This window comes from Sapajus apella, unplaced genomic scaffold (genome assembly GCF_009761245.1).
Source record: "Sapajus apella isolate SASKATOON/1434 unplaced genomic scaffold, GSC_monkey_1.0 scaffold105, whole genome shotgun sequence".
Taxonomy (NCBI): Eukaryota; Metazoa; Chordata; class Mammalia; order Primates; family Cebidae; genus Sapajus; species Sapajus apella.
In genome coordinates this window covers 5,756,146-5,774,653 of record NW_022437045.1, presented here as the reverse complement: position 1 = coordinate 5,774,653, position 18,508 = coordinate 5,756,146, and the positions used below count along the sequence as shown (strand labels likewise).

Genomic DNA, 18,508 nt, shown 5'->3' with positions numbered 1-18,508 from the left:
ATGGTGGTGCATGCCTGTAGTCCCAGTTACTCGGGAGGCTAAGCCAGGAGAATGGCTTGAACCCAGGAGGCGGAGGTTGCGGTGAGCCGAGATCGCGCCATTGCACTCCAGCCTGGACAACAAGAGCGAAACTCCGTCTCAAAAAAAAAAAAAAAAAAGAGTCTCGCTGTGTGCTGTGTTACCCAGAATGGAGTGCAGTGATGTGATCACAACTCACTGCAACCTGAGGTTAAAGCTATCCTCCTGCCTCAGCCTTCCATGTAGCTGGAACTTCAGGCATGTGCCACTGCATCTGGCTAAAAACTTTTTTTTTTTTTTTTTTAAGGAGAGACAGTTTTTTTTTAGCCAGGCTGGAGTGCAGTGGCGCGATCCTGGCTCACTGCAATCTCAGCCTCCCAAGTAGCTGGGACTATAGGCGCACGCCACCATGCCCAGCTAATTTTTGTATTTTTAGTAGAGACGGGGTTTCACCATGTTGGCCAGGATGCTGACCTTTGCAAAATACTTCCAACAAACATGTAAATAAAATTTACAAATGGATTTCAAAATTCTGAACCTAATTAATTCAGTCTTTAATACCAACAATATAAAGTAGACAGAAAAATACTCATTTTTTTTTTTTTTTATTTTGAGACAGTTTCGCCCTTGTCACCCAGGCTGGAGTGCAATGGCACAATCTCAGCTCACTGCAACCTCCGCCTCCCAGGTCCAAACAATTCTCCTGCCTCAGCCTCCCAAGTAGCTGGAATTACAGGCCTGCACCACCAGGCCCGGCTGATTTTGTAGTTTTAGTAGAGATGGGGTTTCTCCATGTTGCTCAGGCCGGTCTCAAAATCCCAACCTCAGATGATCTGCCCGTCCCTGCCTCCCAAAGTGTTGGGATTATACGAGTGAGCTACCATGCCTGGCTTTTTTTCTGTTTTTTGCTTTTTTTTTGGTGACAGAATCTTGCTGTCTCCCAGGCTGGAGTACAGTGGCATGATCTTGGCTCGTAACCCCCACCTCCTGGGTTCAAGCAATTCTTGTGCCTCAGCCTCCCATGAGGCTGGAATTAGAGGCACATACTACCATGCCTGGCTAATTTTTGTGTTTTTAGTGGAGACAGGGTTTCATCATGTTAGCCAGGCTGATCACAAGCTCCTGGCCTCAAGAAGTCCACCTGTCTCAGCCTCCCAAAGTGCTGGGATTACAGGTGTAAGCCACCATGCCTGGTCTTATGCTTACTTTTAAATTTTTAACTAAATAAAAATCTAAGTTATAAAAGTTATAACTTTTATAAGTTACTTATATAAGTTATAAAAGTAACATATAAACTGATATAGTAGCTCATGCTTGTGATCCCAGCACTTTAGAAGGCCAAAGGAGGAGGACTGCTTGAGCAAGGGTTTGAGACCAGCCTGGGCAACACAGGGAGACGCCATCTCTGCAAATAATTCTAAAAATTAGCCAGGTGTGGTGGTGCACTGCTGTGGTCCCAGCTACTCGGGAGGGTGAGGCAGGAGGACTGCCTGAGCCTGGGAGATCCAGGCTTCAGTGAGCTATGATTGTGCCACTGCACTCTAGTCTGGGTGACAAGGTGAGACCCTGTCTTAAAAAAAAAAAAAAAAAAAAAAGTTAAACATACCTACTTGTTCACGATTAAAAAAAAAAGGAAACTACCCTAGAGAAGGATTCAAAAAAATAGTGGTAGGCCCTCTTATGCTACCACACAGCTCAAATCCTTTATTCTCTACAGGGCAGGCCTGTAGAGACACTTTGCTTTGTCCTTCCAGATCTTTCTGTATTCATGCATGCATGTGTGTGCAAGCAAACACATGTACATATGTACGTATATAAAGATAAACATGAATATTTTTATTTGCTTGCACAAATGGGATCATACCCTATACAAATTTAGACTCTTTAACCTAATATAATTTGCCATGTTTATTTTCACAGATCTATTACATTCCTTGTATTAACATATAGGCATTTTTATTGTAAAGGTAAGAAAACAGGATAATAAAAGTAAGCCTTTATAGAAACTATTCACAAACCTATGTATATTTCATCTTAACTATTCAGCTTGGATATTATAATTCACTATGTCAAATTCTGCTTGCATTACCAAGAGAACAGGAAAGAAGCATCTCTCTACCCTACTTCTCAGAGAATGCGAGGCTTTAGACCTGCTGCAGGATGCTCCTGATGGATGGGTTTTGATTTTTGTTGGTACCCTGAGATTTTGATTTTTGTTGGTCCTGAGCTATGAGAGATACACAGACAATGAAACCCTGGACCACTTCTCCTCTCCAGGCAGAGCGTCTAAGGAGAACGTGGAAAAATAGGTCTTGGGTGAACATTTGCAATGAGCTCTGGTAACTCATTCCATATGGTAGAAGGGATAAACTGGACGATGCTGCCTGTGAGGAAAACACCAACATCAGGACTTGTCATTCTATAAATGCTGGGACAGCTACAAGAATAAAATAAGCTGAAAACCTTTCCAGACATTTACTTAAAATGATTCATCAGTTTTTAGACATAGTCCGTTTTTAACATCTTGGGGCATCTTAAAATGAATGGTGTCTGACAGGTGGCGGTTGAGACTTACTTGCCTTTGCCTTAAATAATGGACTTTCTTATGCTTTCCTTTGCATATATGCCCAGGAGGCGATGTGAGTTAATCTACATCCAGCTAAGACTAAAAGCTTATTCAGTAAATGTAAAATTTTAATTCTCTGATTTAAAAAAGTATTGTTATAGTTTAACTGGCAGCAGTTTTTCTCTCCTGTGGCATCCTGGTGTCTCAGATTCAAGAAAACTTTTCGGTAGCAATTAGGTCTATTTAGCATTATGATGCAGTGATATATCTTTACAGAGAATTCCCATTAACCAAATTCAGAAATATATCTTTCTACCTTCAAAAAACATCCACCATGCTCCATAATGTGGGTTTAATGTAAATGAATTGTGATCTCTTTTGCACATGCATGATTTCCTTCAGTCCAGTCTTAACATAGCCCAGCTACTTCTAAAGGGGTAAGAGCTCTCCCTGCTCATAATCAATGAAATGAAAAGAGCTGCAGTTCCCAAAAAGGTGTAAATGTTTGTTCTTTACCACAGAATTATGGGAATGTTTTCTTGAGACTGTTAAATATATGAAATATTTTATTTAGAGAGAAAAGTTTTACCTTAGGGCAAAGAGTTCACCCATCTTCTGCATAACTTCTTCATGAGATAGTTTCAGTTTCTTCCCAGCTTTTAAAGCCTATTTGAGAGGGAATTGAAAAACCAAAATGCCATGTATCTCTCTTTCTAATAAGTATTAGGTCAACAGGGCAAAATATGAAGTGGCAAAATTCTGATCCTATGTAAATATTTTTTAGGATGGCTGTCTCCCAGATTTATGTCTCAAATCGCCTTGACATTTTTAATTTTTTTAGGTAGAAATCGTATATTCCTTTTCATTTCCCTTCTCATCAGCATTTCATATGATACATACATTCCTAATCTCTTAGCGGAAAAGCAGGGCCTCCTTTTCCAAGTATAATTAGATTACTCTTTCACAGTAAAGACACGGTTAACTACAATAAAAATGACTTTTAAGGTATATTCAAATTTTAATATAACTTCACATGTATTTTCACGTCATGATTTTTCTCATAATTTAGCAAAACACTTTCTTAGGTCAGGAAAAGTAGTCATAATTTCATTTCTTAGAGAGGAAACATTTCAACTCTTTTCTTTAATCCAGTTACATTAAAAAGTACTGCAACTGATGGGCACGGCGGCTCATGGCCTATAATGCCAGCACTCTGGGAGGCCGAGGCGGGAGGCTCGCTTGAGCAAGGAGTTTGAGACCAGCCTGGGCAACATGGCCAGATCCCATCTCAATTATATTAATAATTTTAAAAAGTATATTGCACCAACAGAGGAAACCAATCTGAAGTTTTAAAAAGTAAAAAGTAATCAATATGAAATTTCTTATTTTGTCATTTTATATGTAACTGGGTGTTCTAGTTTGCATAAGTTCAGTAAGTAGCTTATTGTTTATAATAATGTTGTACTCCTTAACAATCGGCCCTCTGTAAGTTCTGCAATCACAGATTCAACCAACTGCAGTTTGACAATATGTAGAGAAAAAAGGATGATTGCATCTGTACCGAACATGTACAAACTGTTTTTTCTTGTCATTATTTCCTAAGCAATACAGTATGACAGCTATTTACATAGCATTTACATTATATTAGGTATTATAAGTAATCTAGAGATGGTTGAAAGCATACAGGAGCATATGCATAGGTTATATGCAAACGTGATAGCAGGGACTTGAACACTGGTAGATACTGGTATCCAGAGGGGTCTTGGAACAAATCTCCCATGGATACTGAGGGACAACTATATATTGTTATATTGGGAAACTCGTATTTTTTTCCACATAAAAATCAATCCTTGAATAAGCATAAAATTGATGTAATTACCTCAGGAATTGACTGAATAGATTCAATAAATTTGTCCAGTGATGCTTCCCAAATTGCCAGTTTTACTGGGAAAAAAATTAACAATGGAACATTTCTTTATTATCATATTCACATTTATATAAAATACATCATTGCACAGTATCTTCACCACCATTTCAACAGCTTAAGAAAAAGTACTAAAACCTTGAAAATATAATTTAAGAACAGTTAATTATCCCAAAGGACAGAACTAAAATGGACAGAGGAAATGGAATCGCTTCCATGCCCTGTTGGCAGACCAAAGCTACATTTAGTAGAATTCCTGATTTTCTAATATTCCATCTCGGAAACTGAGGAGGGTGGGGTACATGTTGATACCCTGGGTAGCTCTGCAGATGAGGTGGGACTAAGACTTTCCTGGCCTCCCCTTTACTCCTTGGGACTAGGAGTAAGCCTCAGAAATCTCCAAAGCCCCTCAGAGTGGTACGGATAGGCCGCTGCAGCAGCCACCTGATGTAGACTGCTGGCGAAAGAAATGCTTAAAGAATTTCTATAGTTTGATTCTGGGACACGGTTCTTTCAGAACAAACACAGCCTCTGTGACTCTGGCTCCCACTCCTGTGAAACACTAGAGTATGTTTCTCTACACAGGGACCTGTGTCCAGTCACACAAGGCTGGGCTTTCTCTGCCTGGAGTGAAGACTATCTAAGAATAACAATCGCATAGAGAAAAGACAGAAAAACAAGGACTCTAATAATCATCATCTAAAAAATATTTTTGGAGAGGGTACGCTTTATTAATACAATTAATAAGGAATGAGTAACTTCAGCACAGTACTTATCTTTTATACTAGATATTTTTTCTCATGGAGGGAAAAAAAACAAATGCTGAGGCTTTGTTGAGTATTCTGAAAAAATACCGAAATGGTTACAAAGTATTTAAACTCCCCTCAATGAAATGACAACTACAGTACCCTAACCCATAAGCAGCAGTAACTTACCAGAAAGGCAGAGAGCATTGGAGAAAGCAAACTTCTCTAGAATGGCATCATCTAAATCTAGCTCTGAATTTAACTTGATTTCCCCCCTGTGAAGTTTTGACTGTCCCCTGTGAAAAGCAAAAGAATACCTCCTAAATCTTAAAAAGCAATCATATCATCTTTCTGGAGGTCATTTTGACAACTTCTATCAAGTGTTACAAATGTTCTAATATCCTTTGGTTCAAGTAATTCCATTTCTAGGAGTTTATCCTAAGGAAATAATCTAAGGTGCAAAGAAAAATTTGTGTACAAGAAAACCTTTTTTTTTTTTTTTTTTTTTGAGACGGACTCTCTCTGCTGCCCAGGCTGGAGTGCAGTGGCACGATCTTAGCTCACTGCAACCTCAGTCTCCTGGGTTCAAGCGATTCTCCTGCCTCAGCCTTCCCAGTAGGTGGGATTACAGGCATGCGCCACCACGCCCAGCTAATTTTTTTTGTATTTTTAATAGAGATGGGGTTTCACCATGTTGGTCGAACTCCTGACCTCAAATGATCCGCCCACCTTGGCGTCCCAAAGTGCTACAATTACAGTTGTGAGTCACTGCACTCGGTTGAAAACTTTTTAAAAAAATGGTCAGTGTTTAAGAGTGAAAAATTAGGAAAGAAACCAAATGTTCAGTAGGGGTTGGCCCGGTGATAGTCATTCCACCAAGAAAAACTTACAAGCGTGTTTTGGAAGGATAGTTAATTAAAAAAGAGAACGTTCACAATAAATTTCTATGTGAAAAAAATGCTGCATATAAAACTATATATGGAGTGTAATCTAAAATCTCACTGACCTGGTGGGGTTGGCGAGGGAGACAAGGAAGTTGTGAAAAATGAATGTATGACTGTGGGGGACTCTAGACAGGGGATGGGGGAAGGGAGGGAATGTGTGAATATAAACATCACAAATCAATGGAAAAAATACAGGGTAAACCTTCACAAAAGATGTCAGACAAGAGATGGGCAAAGGGAAGAGGACAGGGGCCCGATGGGAGGGTTGTGAGGAAGCATCTGCTATGGCAACCTCAGATAAAGGAAGGAAAGCAAAGACAGCGGTCACAAGAGGGTTTTTTTTTTTTTTTTTTTTTTTTTTAAGACTCTCACTGTCGCCCATGCTGGAGTGCAGTGGCTCAATCTCAGCTCACTACAACCTCTGCCTCTTAGGTTCAAGTGATTCTCCTGCCTCAGCCTCCTGATTAGCTGGGATTATAGGTGGGCACCACCACACCCAGCTAATTTTTATATTTTTAGTAGAGACAGGATCTCACCATGTTGGCCAGGCTGGTCTCGAACTCCTGACCTCAAGTGAATCTGCCTGCCTTGGCCTCCCAAAGTGTTGGGATTACAGGTGTGGGCTACTGTGCCTGGCTATGAGGGGCTTTATGAGTCAGCTCGGCCCATGCCACAGAGCTGAGAAGATCCCTGGAATTTCGCAGGGCTCACATAATAACCATGTAGGTGGCAGCCAGGACAGTCTTTCTGATGAAACGAAATAGCCAACTCTAGGATCCTAAGCATTGAGGATTTTACTCCTCACACACTGTACAGTAACATGTGCGTGTGTGGATAAGCACACATGCACACACACACAAAGGCCTAGTTAACAATAGTTTGATACAGAAGTATTAGGTTGGTGCAAAAGTAATCACGGTTTTTGCCATTTTAATGTAAACCTGATAGAACACAGAAAGGGCTTCATAGGAGCCATCCCCGCAGGCCAAGGGCTGAACAACTGCTAAAGACCGAATTCTACAGGCTGCTCATTTGCTGTCTCTCTCAGGTTTACATCCTTACTTCTGACTGCAGCCACCACTGGGCTCAGACTGACTCACAGTCAGGTGCCCTTTGGCAAGACAGGATGCAGTAAATCTCATCTGAAAGCCAGTTAGCTGCAATTATAGGGGTTTTCTCAGGATTAAATGAAATAATGCATGGAAGGCACTTTAGAAAACCGTGACTGGCCCTACTGGTGGTGAGTATGGATTACTCAGCTCTTATCCCCATCTGGTCTTTCTATAGCTAGTCTCTCTGTCTCTCTTCCGAGTCTTCCCAAAGCTCTGCTTTCAACACTTTTTTTTTTGAGATGGAGTCTTACTCTGTTGCACAGGCTGGAGTGCGGTGGTGCGATCTCAGCTCATGGAAACCTCCGCCTCCTAGGTTCAAGCAATTCTCCTGCCTCAGCCTCCCAAGTGGCTGGGATCACAGGCATGGACCACCACACCCAGCTAATTTTTGCAATTTTAGTAGAGACGGGGTTTCCCCATGTTGGCCAGCCTGTCTTGAACTCCTGACCTCAGGTGATCCTCCCACCCTGGCCTCCCAAAGTGCTGGGATTACAGGTGTGAGCTACTGCATGACATGTTTATTTGTTTTTACATTTGGAAAACACAGAAGCATCTGGCCAACACTACCTTTCTTAAGAACCTACAAAGACTTTGTTTCTCATATTCCACTAGACAGGTAACTCTATGAGGAAAAAGATCCTACCATCCTGATCATACTGCCTCTGTCTCGGCCCTAATATCTCTTCATTTTTTTCCCTCTTGCTGAGTCAGGAAAATCAACTAGTTTGTTGCCTACTCATATATCGTATTGAAAATGGTATACGAGGTCCCACTTCTTCCAGTACCCACATTTCTACAAGTGGGTCTCCTAGACTGCCCCTCTCTATATTTCCTTTTTATACCTCCTCCAAATCAATGGGAAAAAACTGGATTTACTTAAGAGAAAAATTTACTGGAATAATTTGATAGGTTCATTTGATAAATGCATACTATTTTATTGGACTAGGCTGCTTAGAAACTTAAAACTTCCATTTGGAGGCTATACTATTTACTTGTTTTAACTTGTGGATAGCCTGAGAAGTTTAAAGAATTATGCTTATCCTCTAATATTTATTGTATTATGGGTTAGACTTTATATTGTACAACTTTTTTCTTAAAATGAAGTTTCCATATGCGTATCTCCTCTATTGCTTTAGCTAATTTATTCCAAGTGCCCCTTTCAGAAATTTGATGAAAAGTTGCTTACTCTATTTTTATGTAGTTAAGTTCTTCATTTTCCCAGTGTACCAGTGCGATTTCATAGGGCTGAATTTCATGTTTTTCTAGAACTTTCATCACATGCTTCATCTAGAAGAAAAGGAAGATTAACCTGAAATCATAACTGACTTCCTCAGTTCAAGAATGTTATGATTTTAATGCTTTTAAGTCTTTATTCCACTTAAAGGCATTATTTGTGTTGCATGTTTTTAAGGAAAAGGCAAATCCATTGTGATAGTAAACTAGGAGGACATGTTCATTTGTTTTTACATTTGGAAAACACAGATGAGGATGAAGAAGAAAATAAAGGTTATCATTATCTCACAACCCAAAGAAAATCACTAGTAATATTATAATTTGTATTCTTTAAATCTCTTTAATAATCCCAGCACTTTTGGAGGCAGAGGTGGGTGGATACTTGAGCTCAGGAGTTTAAGACCAGCCTGGGCAACATGGCAAGACCCCATCTCTACAAAAAAATACAAAAATTATCTGGGTGTGGTGGCACAGACATGTAGTCCCACCTACCTGAGAGGCTGGCTTGAGCCTGGGAGGTGGAGGTTGCAGTGAACCAATATCAGGCCATTGCACTCCAGCCTGTGTGACAGAGCAAGATCCTATCTCAAAAAAAAAAAAAAAAAAAAATAAAGCCCAAAATACTTATAAAAAATTAAGCCACACAGGTGTGGGAAATGACCATCTCTTTCTCTCTACTCTACTGAAGTCCTAATCCCCAGAGCCAACCATAATTAAACTTGGTGCACATTCTTCCAGACTTTTTATGTGTATATATGTACCTATTTATGTGGCTTTTATGTAAAATAGGATATTACGCACATGAACATTTTCAACACTATTTTCCTTAATAGAGGAACTGCAATTTATTTAACCAACCTAGGTGTCCTCCACAGGGGATTTTTTTCTCCTCTCCATTATTACATCTTCATGGTCTTGTAAGAATATTTCTTTAGGAACTGCTAGATCAAAAGATAATGCACACTTACAAAATATGTGTATATGTAACAGGCAGGGTCTCACTCTGTCACCCAGGCTGGAGTGCAGTGATGTAATCATAGCTCACTGCAGCCTCAAACTCCTGGGCTCAAGTGATCTTCCTGCCTCAGCCTCAGACCACAAGCACGCGCTACAACCCTGGCTAATTTCTAAAAACTTTTTGTAGAGATGAGATCTCACTATGTTGTTTAGGCTGGTCTGGAACTCCTGGGCTTAAGCGATCTTCCCACCCCAGCCTCCCAAATTGACATGATTACAGGTGTGGCTACCACACCTGGCCCACACTTACAATACTGCTAGGCTGCTCTCCAAAACAGTTTTTCCAAATGTAGAATCTAAACATTTATGAAACTACTCTTAAGAAAATGGTGTAATATCAGCTTTTTACATCTTTGCAACTTCAAATAGCCAATTTGTATTTTCTTATATTTACTGGTCATTTGTATTTTCTCTTTTCCAAGTTCCCTTCCCCACTCCCTGCTATGTGTTTCCTTTTAGTAAAATTGGGATTGTATAAAGCATGTTTTTTTTAACCAGTTCTGAGATTATATTGGTTATATTTTGTAACCTGCTTTTTTTTTTTTTTTTTGAGACAGAGTATCTCTCAGTCTCCCAGGCTGGAGTCAGTGGCCTAATCCTGGTTCACTGCAACCTCTGCCTCTGAAGTTCAAGTGATTCTTGTGCCTCAGCCACCCAACTGGCTGGGATTACATGTGCACCACTATGCCCAGCTAATTTTTGTATTTTTAGTAGACATGGGGTTCACCATGTTGGCCAGGCTGGTATCGAACTCCTGGCCTTGGCCTCCTAAAGTGCTGGGAATACAGGCGTGGGCCACTGCACCTGGCCGTGTAGTCTCTCTTTTAATGTAACTGTATTATATATGTAGGTAATCTCCCAGAAACAGATATTTTTTACATGATTTCTAAGGGTATCTATAGTATATCTGTAGTATATGGATGTATTTAACAAACTATTATTGTGTATTTTGGTAATTTCTAATTTTTGCCATTATAAATATTGCTCTATGAACATTTTGTATATAAATCATCATGAATAGTTACGGTTATTTCCTTTGGATAAATTTCTAGGTGGAAAATTGCTGGGGTTAAATATAAAGCTTTAATGTAGACTATCAGTTTGCCTCTAAAAAGTTTGTATTAAATCTTGATTTGGATACTGAAAAACTTATTTCTCACGAGTAGTAAGTTGTAGACAACTTGATCTAAAACAACACCCAATGCGACCAGCATCCAATTAACTGTGTATACATTTTGTATAGTACAACATTCAAGGTCTACAGTACTTTCTTCTGTCTGCAGGATAGTTAGGATGATTCTGATTCTCCACAAATGACTGTGTGTCTAGAAAAATGAAAATGCAGGAATTCTTAACCCAAAATACAATATATTTTTGGAAGATAAAACTGATAAGATAAATATCACATAATGCAGAGCAAATAAGTTGTGCATTACCTATTAATTTCTCTTCTAATGTTTCAGTTTATTGAGTAGTGCTAATTAACAATTCACTCTCACAAAACTAAGTTTTTATACTTTCACATTTTTATTTACACTTACAGTTTTGTCTTTCACATTCCAAAACACAGCAGCTCCTTCCCTGATTCAAAAAAATAAAAGAATCCACTAAGATACAGGTAGAATACATTCTTTAGGGTCATGTATAAAGCCATGTAACTTGTAGAATGTATACAGGATGTAATATTTCAAAATACAATGTACTTACTAGTTTAACATTATGGTCCTTAGGTGAACTTGCTAAAATAAGAGCTAAAATAAAATTCTTGATAAAACCTGACCTCCCAAAAATTTATGATTTTTCACATGGTTTGCAGAATAAATAGCTATTATTGTAATACTATACAACTTCGTGTGTAGACTCTTTCACACTTGGTTCAATTCTGATCCATAGAAATCAGGGTAAGGAAGTTTTGAGACCTTGTCTCAGCTCTCATTGGACAGGCTAATGGGCAAAGAACAAAGGGCTATGCTTTTTTTTTTTTTTTGAGATGGAGTCTTGCTGTGTCGCCCAGGCTGGAGTGCAGTGGCGAAATCTTGGCTCACTGCAACCTCTGCCTCCTGGGTTCAAGCAATCCTCCTGTCTCAGCCTTCCAAGTAGCTGGGACTACAGGTGCATGCCACTGTGCCCAGCTAATTTTTTATATTTTTTAGTAGAGACGGGATTTCACCATGTTGCCCAGGCTGGTGGCAAACTCCTGAGCTCAGGTAATCCACCTGCCTTGGCCTCCTAAAGTGCTGGGATTACAGGTGTGAGCCACTGCACCTGGCCAAGGGTTATGCTTTTAGTCGGACTAATTTAAGTGTCAGATGGCTAAAAGCCTCTATGGATTAATGCTACCCATGCTCATAGTGCTTTGAACAGAACTACAATGAAGCCATAGGAAGCCCTCTGAATCCGATTACGGCTTTGACATTATTTAGGGTCTAACACTATAAATGCACTTGTTTTGATTTCTGAAGTCTGATGTGTTGATGCTATTTTAGGTAATAAATAAAAACAGGAGTTATGGCTCAGGGTTACTGCACTGGAGAAAGGAAAAGAGGAAATAGAAGAAATGTAAAAATATTAACGATCCCATGTCATTCTTTAAACATCTCTAAAGTAAAGTGCTTAGTATATGTGTGGGTCCGTGCTCAGTATCTGTGACAGAAAGATGAGTATGACTGCATTCTTATCCTCAATCTAGAAAAGACTGGGACTGGCACTGAGACCACCAATTACAATAGTGTGTGGTCAGCGCTATAAGAGTATGCAGAGTATACTACGGAACGTATACCAGAGGGACCCTTCTGCCGAAGGACTAGCAGAGGTAGCCAAATGAGAAAACAAGAGGAGACAACAGAGCAGAGGAGACACACAGGCTCAGGGAGGAGGTGGGAGGGAGCAGAGCAGCATCTTGGAATAAACAGCCAGTAGATGCATGGCTGCAGATGTGGTCAAGTAGAGGGCAACCAGGTTAAAGAGGCAAGTAGCGGCCAATCCTGAAGGGAACTTTATGCGGTGATAAAGAATTTGTTTATATTCCATAGAAATTTAGGCAGGAGAGTGTAGTGGTCAGAAATGCCCACTGAAGAATGACCCTGCTTACAACAAGATAGACGGACTGGTGGTGGGTGAGCAGGAAGGCAGGGAGACAATAAGTAAGCTGTTACAATAGGCCAGGAGAAGGTTTCAGGATATGGATTTAAGAGGTATTTCAAGCCACAGCCACAGTATCAGTTCAGAGAATCCCTTCCAGGCAGAAGAGAGGCCTGGTGAATTGCGTATTCCTCCGTCTAGAGCTGTCCTGTGCAACACTGTACTCAGCTCCCTTCCCTACTCAGAAACCACATGTGGCTACTGGGTGCTCGGAACATGCCTGGTGCAAACTGAGATGCACTGTAAGTGTAAAATACATAGCAAAATTCAAAGACTTACTATAGACAGTGAAGAAATATTATTAACAACATGTTGAAATGATATTTTAGGTAGGCTGGGTTGAAAAAAATACATTGTTAAAATTAACTTCAAGAAACATATTTGTGTTGTTCAAAATTAATTTTATCTTTTAAAAAAAATATTTAAAATGTGGTTACTGGAAAATGTATCAGTACATATGAGGCTTGCATTATATTTCTACTGAACAGTGCTGCTCTAGAGGCCCTCAAATATCTAAATTCCTCACCTGGAACAACAGGAATGCTATTATTCCACTTGAATTAAAGTTGGAATCTTGATTATCTTTAAAGATGGGGTCAAAAGGAAGTTAGGCATTGAATGGAAAAATGAACTTCCACTTCTCATCAACTATAAGGATTGTGACCACAAAAACTTGACTCAGCTTTGGATTCTCACAGATGTTCCATGTGTTTTTGTTCTGCCGCGTACTAGTCTCATGACTATGGGTAATTCACTTAGTTCCTATGGCCCTCAGTTTCCTCAGCTGCAAAATGGGAATAACAGACCTTCATCGAGTGTGGTGAGGACAAACGAGGTTATTTCACATGGTCCCATCATCATTATCATTCCCAGGCAGCCACTGTGGAGTATTCAGTATTGAGTCAGGCTTCAGATAAAAGGATTAAATGTGTTTATGAGTCTCTTACTCTAAAGCCTCTGGAGAGGTAAGCTAAAACTTTAAACAGTTACCAAAGGGGAAGGGAGAAAAGAAAGAAAATAGAGAGAAGAGCCAGCAGGGAGGCAGCAGGAGTTTCCCTGGGGCAAGAGTCTGACCAAGGGCACTGAAGATGAATGGGAAATCGGCTGCTTTCCAAGAATTTAGTCCATGAAAATCCGTGTTTACAAAGAAAGACACGCCAGGAAAGATCATTCACTTGTTTGAAAAACTCCTTACTTCATAAGAGAGTTTACCAGAGGATTCCTAAAAGTGACAAACTCTCCTAGATTAAAAAAGAATTAAATGATAAACTTAAATCACAAATACAGTTTGAACACGTGTTCTGTTAAGCAAGGTATGCCTGCACCTTTAAAGACCACACTTACTCGGCCCCAACCCATCACCACCTAATGGGGTTTCTTTCTTTTCTTACCTGAAGAAGAATATTGTTCCAGGATCACCTTCTTTTGCAGAATTTTCTACACCTATCACCAAAATATTTGCTGCATCTGTGATTTAAAATAAATGAACATATAAGCTTGTCAAGGTAACACAAGCTATAAGAATCACCTATAAACACTTTAATAAAGTACTTAAGATCATTTCTTTATATGCCATGGAGTGCTCTGTAACACAATCACCATCTTTTTACTAAGGCCTCTGAAAGGATTTAATATATAAAAATGCAAATATGAACACCAAAAGAATGATATGCAATTACTTTTATAAAACATCCAACCTGTGATATTATTATCAGAGCTCATTCATACCCATTTTGATTCAATAACACTAGTCCAGATAATTATTAAAGTCTTAGGTTCGATACAACTAAGCTTCAAGAATTAAACTTCTATGAAATTAAGTTAAAATTTGAAGAATATATTCTCTTCCTTTAAATACTATTTTATTAATAATACAATTTTAATATTCCAAAACTACTCCTTCTGTTGAATTTTAAAGTGTAAAGAGTAAGGCAATAGAAAATACATAGAAATAATGATACTGACCATTTCAAAACATGTCTAATTTCAAGGTTAACCACTGCAAGGGCTACCGCTGCAGCCACCTGCAACTATTTAAAATAGTTTATTTATTTATTTTTTTTGAGACAGGGTCTTGCTCTATGTCCAAGGCTGAAATGCAGCGCCATGATCTCAGCTCAATGCAGCCTCAACCTCCTGGACTCGAGGCTCCTCCCTCTCCCAAGTAGCTTGGACTACAGGCATGTGCAGTTTGTTTATGTTTTGCAGAGATGAGGTCTCACTATATTGCTCAGGCTGGTCTTGAACTCCTGAGCTCAAGCCATCTGCCTGCCTTGGACTCACAAAGTACATTACAGGCATGAGCCAGGGGGCCTGGCCTAAGTATTATTAAACATAAAAAACATACCAACATTCATCATAAGAAGTTGCTTAACGTAGTATAGTGATATTTATCATAAGCATATATTCCGTAATATAAATTATAAACAATATGTTAATATATCAATAAATAAACATACTATTTTTTTTTTTTTTTTTGAGATGGAGTCTGGCTCTGTCGCCCAGGCTGGAGTGCAGTGGTGTGATTTCAGCTCACCACAACCTCACCTCCTGGGTTCAAGCAATTCTCATGCCTCAGCCTCCCAAACAGCTGAAACTACAGGCGTGTGCCACCATGCCCGGCTATTTTTCTTTTTTGTATTTTTAATAGAGACAGGCTTTCACCATGTTAGCCAGGATGGTCTCAATCTCCTGACCTTGTGATCTGCCCACCTTGGCCTCCCAAAGTGCTGGGATTATAGGTGTGAGCCACTGTGCCCAGCCAAATATACTATTATTAACTTGCAAAAAGTCATATGTAATCTCTTAATGTCAAATTGGGATCTTCAAAGCTTCAGAAATTCCTGGTAAAGGCTGGGTGATGGGCAATTCAGACAGAGACCAAAACTCTGATATTTTCTTTTTGGTAAATTGTTGATTACTACGATAGGACAGAGTTTGCCTGATGCAGCCAAAAGCAAAAAAAAATGGACTGAAACAACCCAGGGCAGTGAAGCCCCCAATCCTGAGATGCATCAACCACACAGCTGACAGCCTTCAGAGTCAGCCAATAATACCTTCAAGCAAATTTTCATCCTAAGGGGCTACAGACATAGCTCTGTCTTCTCAGTCAACGATGCTTGTTTTGTCACCTAATCACACAGTCTGTTTGGATTCTCAAGACCAAAAAACACAATACTTCAAATATCTTCTATCGGATTGACTCTTAAGAATTTCCTCTGCTGTAGGAAGGCTTTCAACCTAGTTTTGCTACTCTGAGGTAAATTAATTCATGTTCTAAGTATTGGGCTATCCTGGGTTTTACTGTAGAAGTTTCTTCATCAAAATGTTCTAAGTAACTTATTTATTTTTGAGACAGAGTCTCTCTCTGTTGTCCAGGCTGGAGTGCAGTGGTGTGATCTTGGCTTACTGCAACCTCTGCCTCTCAGGTTCAAGTGATTCTCCTGTCTCAGCTTCCTGAATAGCTGGAATTACAGGCACACACCACCACGCCCAGCTAATTTTTGCATTTTTAGTAGAGATAGGGTTTTACCATGTTGGGCAGGCTGGTCTTGAACTCCTGACCTCAAGTGATCCACCAGCGTCAGCCTCCCAAAGTGCTGGGATTATAGGCCTGAGCCACCACACCAGGCCTATATTATTTTTAATTAATGTAAAGCAAGCTATTTCTCAAGAATCCTTCCTGATAGCACCCTAAAATCCTCAATTAACTTCATTTTAATTTTCTTATTTTTCATATTTTATCTTTTAACTAATTGTTTTAAAGTATTAGATTGAGCTGGTAAACTTTTTTTAAACAGATCTCCCCATGTCTACCAACTTCACGATTCTCCTGTAATACTCTGTAATACTAAAATAACTTCTTAATGTGATAGAAATGAATAGTATGACCTCTGACCACCTCAAGTAATAATGATAATAAATCATACTGATTTTAATGAGAAGCTCTGTGTAAACACATTTTATTTTCTTATCTTTGTCATCTGAAGAGATTCAACATCCACTTTTATGATGTAATCCTTTCAAAAGAAAATATATTGTAAACAAATACATACTTAAGATAGTATCATAGGAAAATTATCCAATACATTTTAACATACTTGGCCCCCGGTTCAAGAAGAAGTACCTCGAGGCAAGCTTGTTACTTCAACATATCCGTGGGAGGCCAGATCTTGAGACAGATTTCCCAGATGATACTCATCTGCCGTTGCAAAGGCTGTGCAGTGCATTAGGTCCTGTTCCAGGGAGATGGGCACAACATAGGTTACCAAGAGGCTGAAGCATCCGCGATAGCCGCTGAGTGCCCTATGGGACACCATTCTGCAAAGCTAGAACTCCAGAGTTTTCTTCAAACACCTCAAAGGGCAATAGAAGGGATGGGATGAAGATGAAGAGAACGAAGCTACTGGGATACAAATTTCAGCTTGATCTTCAAAAGAACTTGCTCCCTCCCTCCCACCAGCCAAAAAGATGGAATGGATTAATCTGAAAGGGAAGCCATTCGCAACTGGTAGTGTCTCAAGCACAGACCGAATGAAAAATACAGAGATGATTAAGGCATCACATGGGTGACTGGCTGGAATGATAGTTAAGTCTCTCCAACCCTGAGTTTCCATGACTCTTTTCTTTTTCCTTTTTTAAAAAGACAGTCTCGCTCTGTCACCCAGGCTGGAGTGCAGTGGCGCAATCATGGCTCCCTGCAACCTCCACCTCCCGGGTTCAAGTGATTTTCCTGCCTCAGCCTCCTGAATAGCTGGGATTACAGGCATGTGCCATCACGCCCAGGTAATTATTTGTATTTTTAGTAGAGATGTGGTTTCATCATGTTGGCCAGGCTGGTCTCGAACTCCTGACCTCGTGATCCAACCACCTCAGCCTCCTGAAGTGCTGGGATTACAGGCATGAGCCACTGCGCCGGCTCCATGACTCTTTTTCAAAGCAACATCAGTATTTGAGGTCATTTTCTAATTTGTAACTACTCTTGTCCAGGCAGATTCCTTTACATCCCCAAAGGAATTACAGCATTTTTACTCTGGTTAACATTAAACAAAAAGGTTTGTAAATCTGAGCATATGTCTTGGTTTTGGTTAGTACTTTGGTTCATGCCCCATCTTGCCTGTGTACACATGAGGAAAGTCACGTTGTGTCTATACAATATACAGATGGTAAGCACTATGGTTCAATGCTCTGTTTTTTCAAACTGTAGGTCACAATACATTAGTGAGTTCTGATATCAGTTTAGTTGGCCCAAAACAGCTTTTTAATAAAACTAAATAGAAAATATTACAGCATATTATTCATAGGAAATGCTAGTTTATAAAGTTTTCTGTCACTTATATGCATCTGTATGTCTACGCTAGGTCGCTATGTATGTAAAATGTTAAATATATTTCTCACTGTGAGATGTGGTTGATGAAGTTTGAAAGCTATTGGCATAAGAGTTAAGATTTTAGGCACAAGTTGGTTACAATTGTAAAAGAATATCAGAATAACAAGAATGCCTACTTTATGGGGTTGTTGTAAAGTTTAAATAAGCTAATAAATATAAACGGCTCAGGACTGTGGCTAATACAAATGTTCAACGGTTGTTAGATCCTAGTTGGCCAAAAGAAGTTATGAGTCACTAAATCAACATTTATTCTTAGGACTTACTCATCTCAGCTCCCCAATTCTTTCCCGTTCTGTTACATTCCCAGTATGAAATTCTGGATAAGTATATATTAATTCATTCCTTTCTCCCACCTCCATTCGGTAACTCCTGGCTCTTTCTCATGAAATGGCCTGACCCTGTTTGCCCTTCCTCAATC

The 18,508-nt window shown here is 39.5% G+C and overlaps 1 protein-coding gene across 5 annotated transcripts in view; it reads right to left on the bottom strand.

The window, feature by feature from the left end:
- The window catches only part of RMND1 (required for meiotic nuclear division 1 homolog), a 44,731-nt gene that overhangs the window by 12,806 nt on the left and 13,417 nt on the right, over positions 1-18,508 (bottom strand). For 3 of the 5 annotated variants that reach the window (XM_032258817.1, XM_032258820.1, XM_032258818.1), the window contains 7 exons: positions 16,828-16,936; positions 14,093-14,168; positions 11,102-11,141; positions 8,497-8,597; positions 5,444-5,550; positions 4,464-4,528; positions 3,174-3,250 (listed from right to left, as the gene is read on the bottom strand). In XM_032258817.1, coding sequence (XP_032114708.1) covers positions 3,174-3,250; positions 4,464-4,528; positions 5,444-5,550; positions 8,497-8,597; positions 11,102-11,141; positions 14,093-14,168; positions 16,828-16,936 — 575 coding nt within the window. The remainder of the gene's footprint in view (positions 1-3,173; positions 3,251-4,463; positions 4,529-5,443; positions 5,551-8,496; positions 8,598-11,101; positions 11,142-14,092; positions 14,169-16,827; positions 16,937-18,508) is intronic. The other 2 variants (XM_032258819.1, XM_032258821.1) reach the window with 2 other exon arrangements.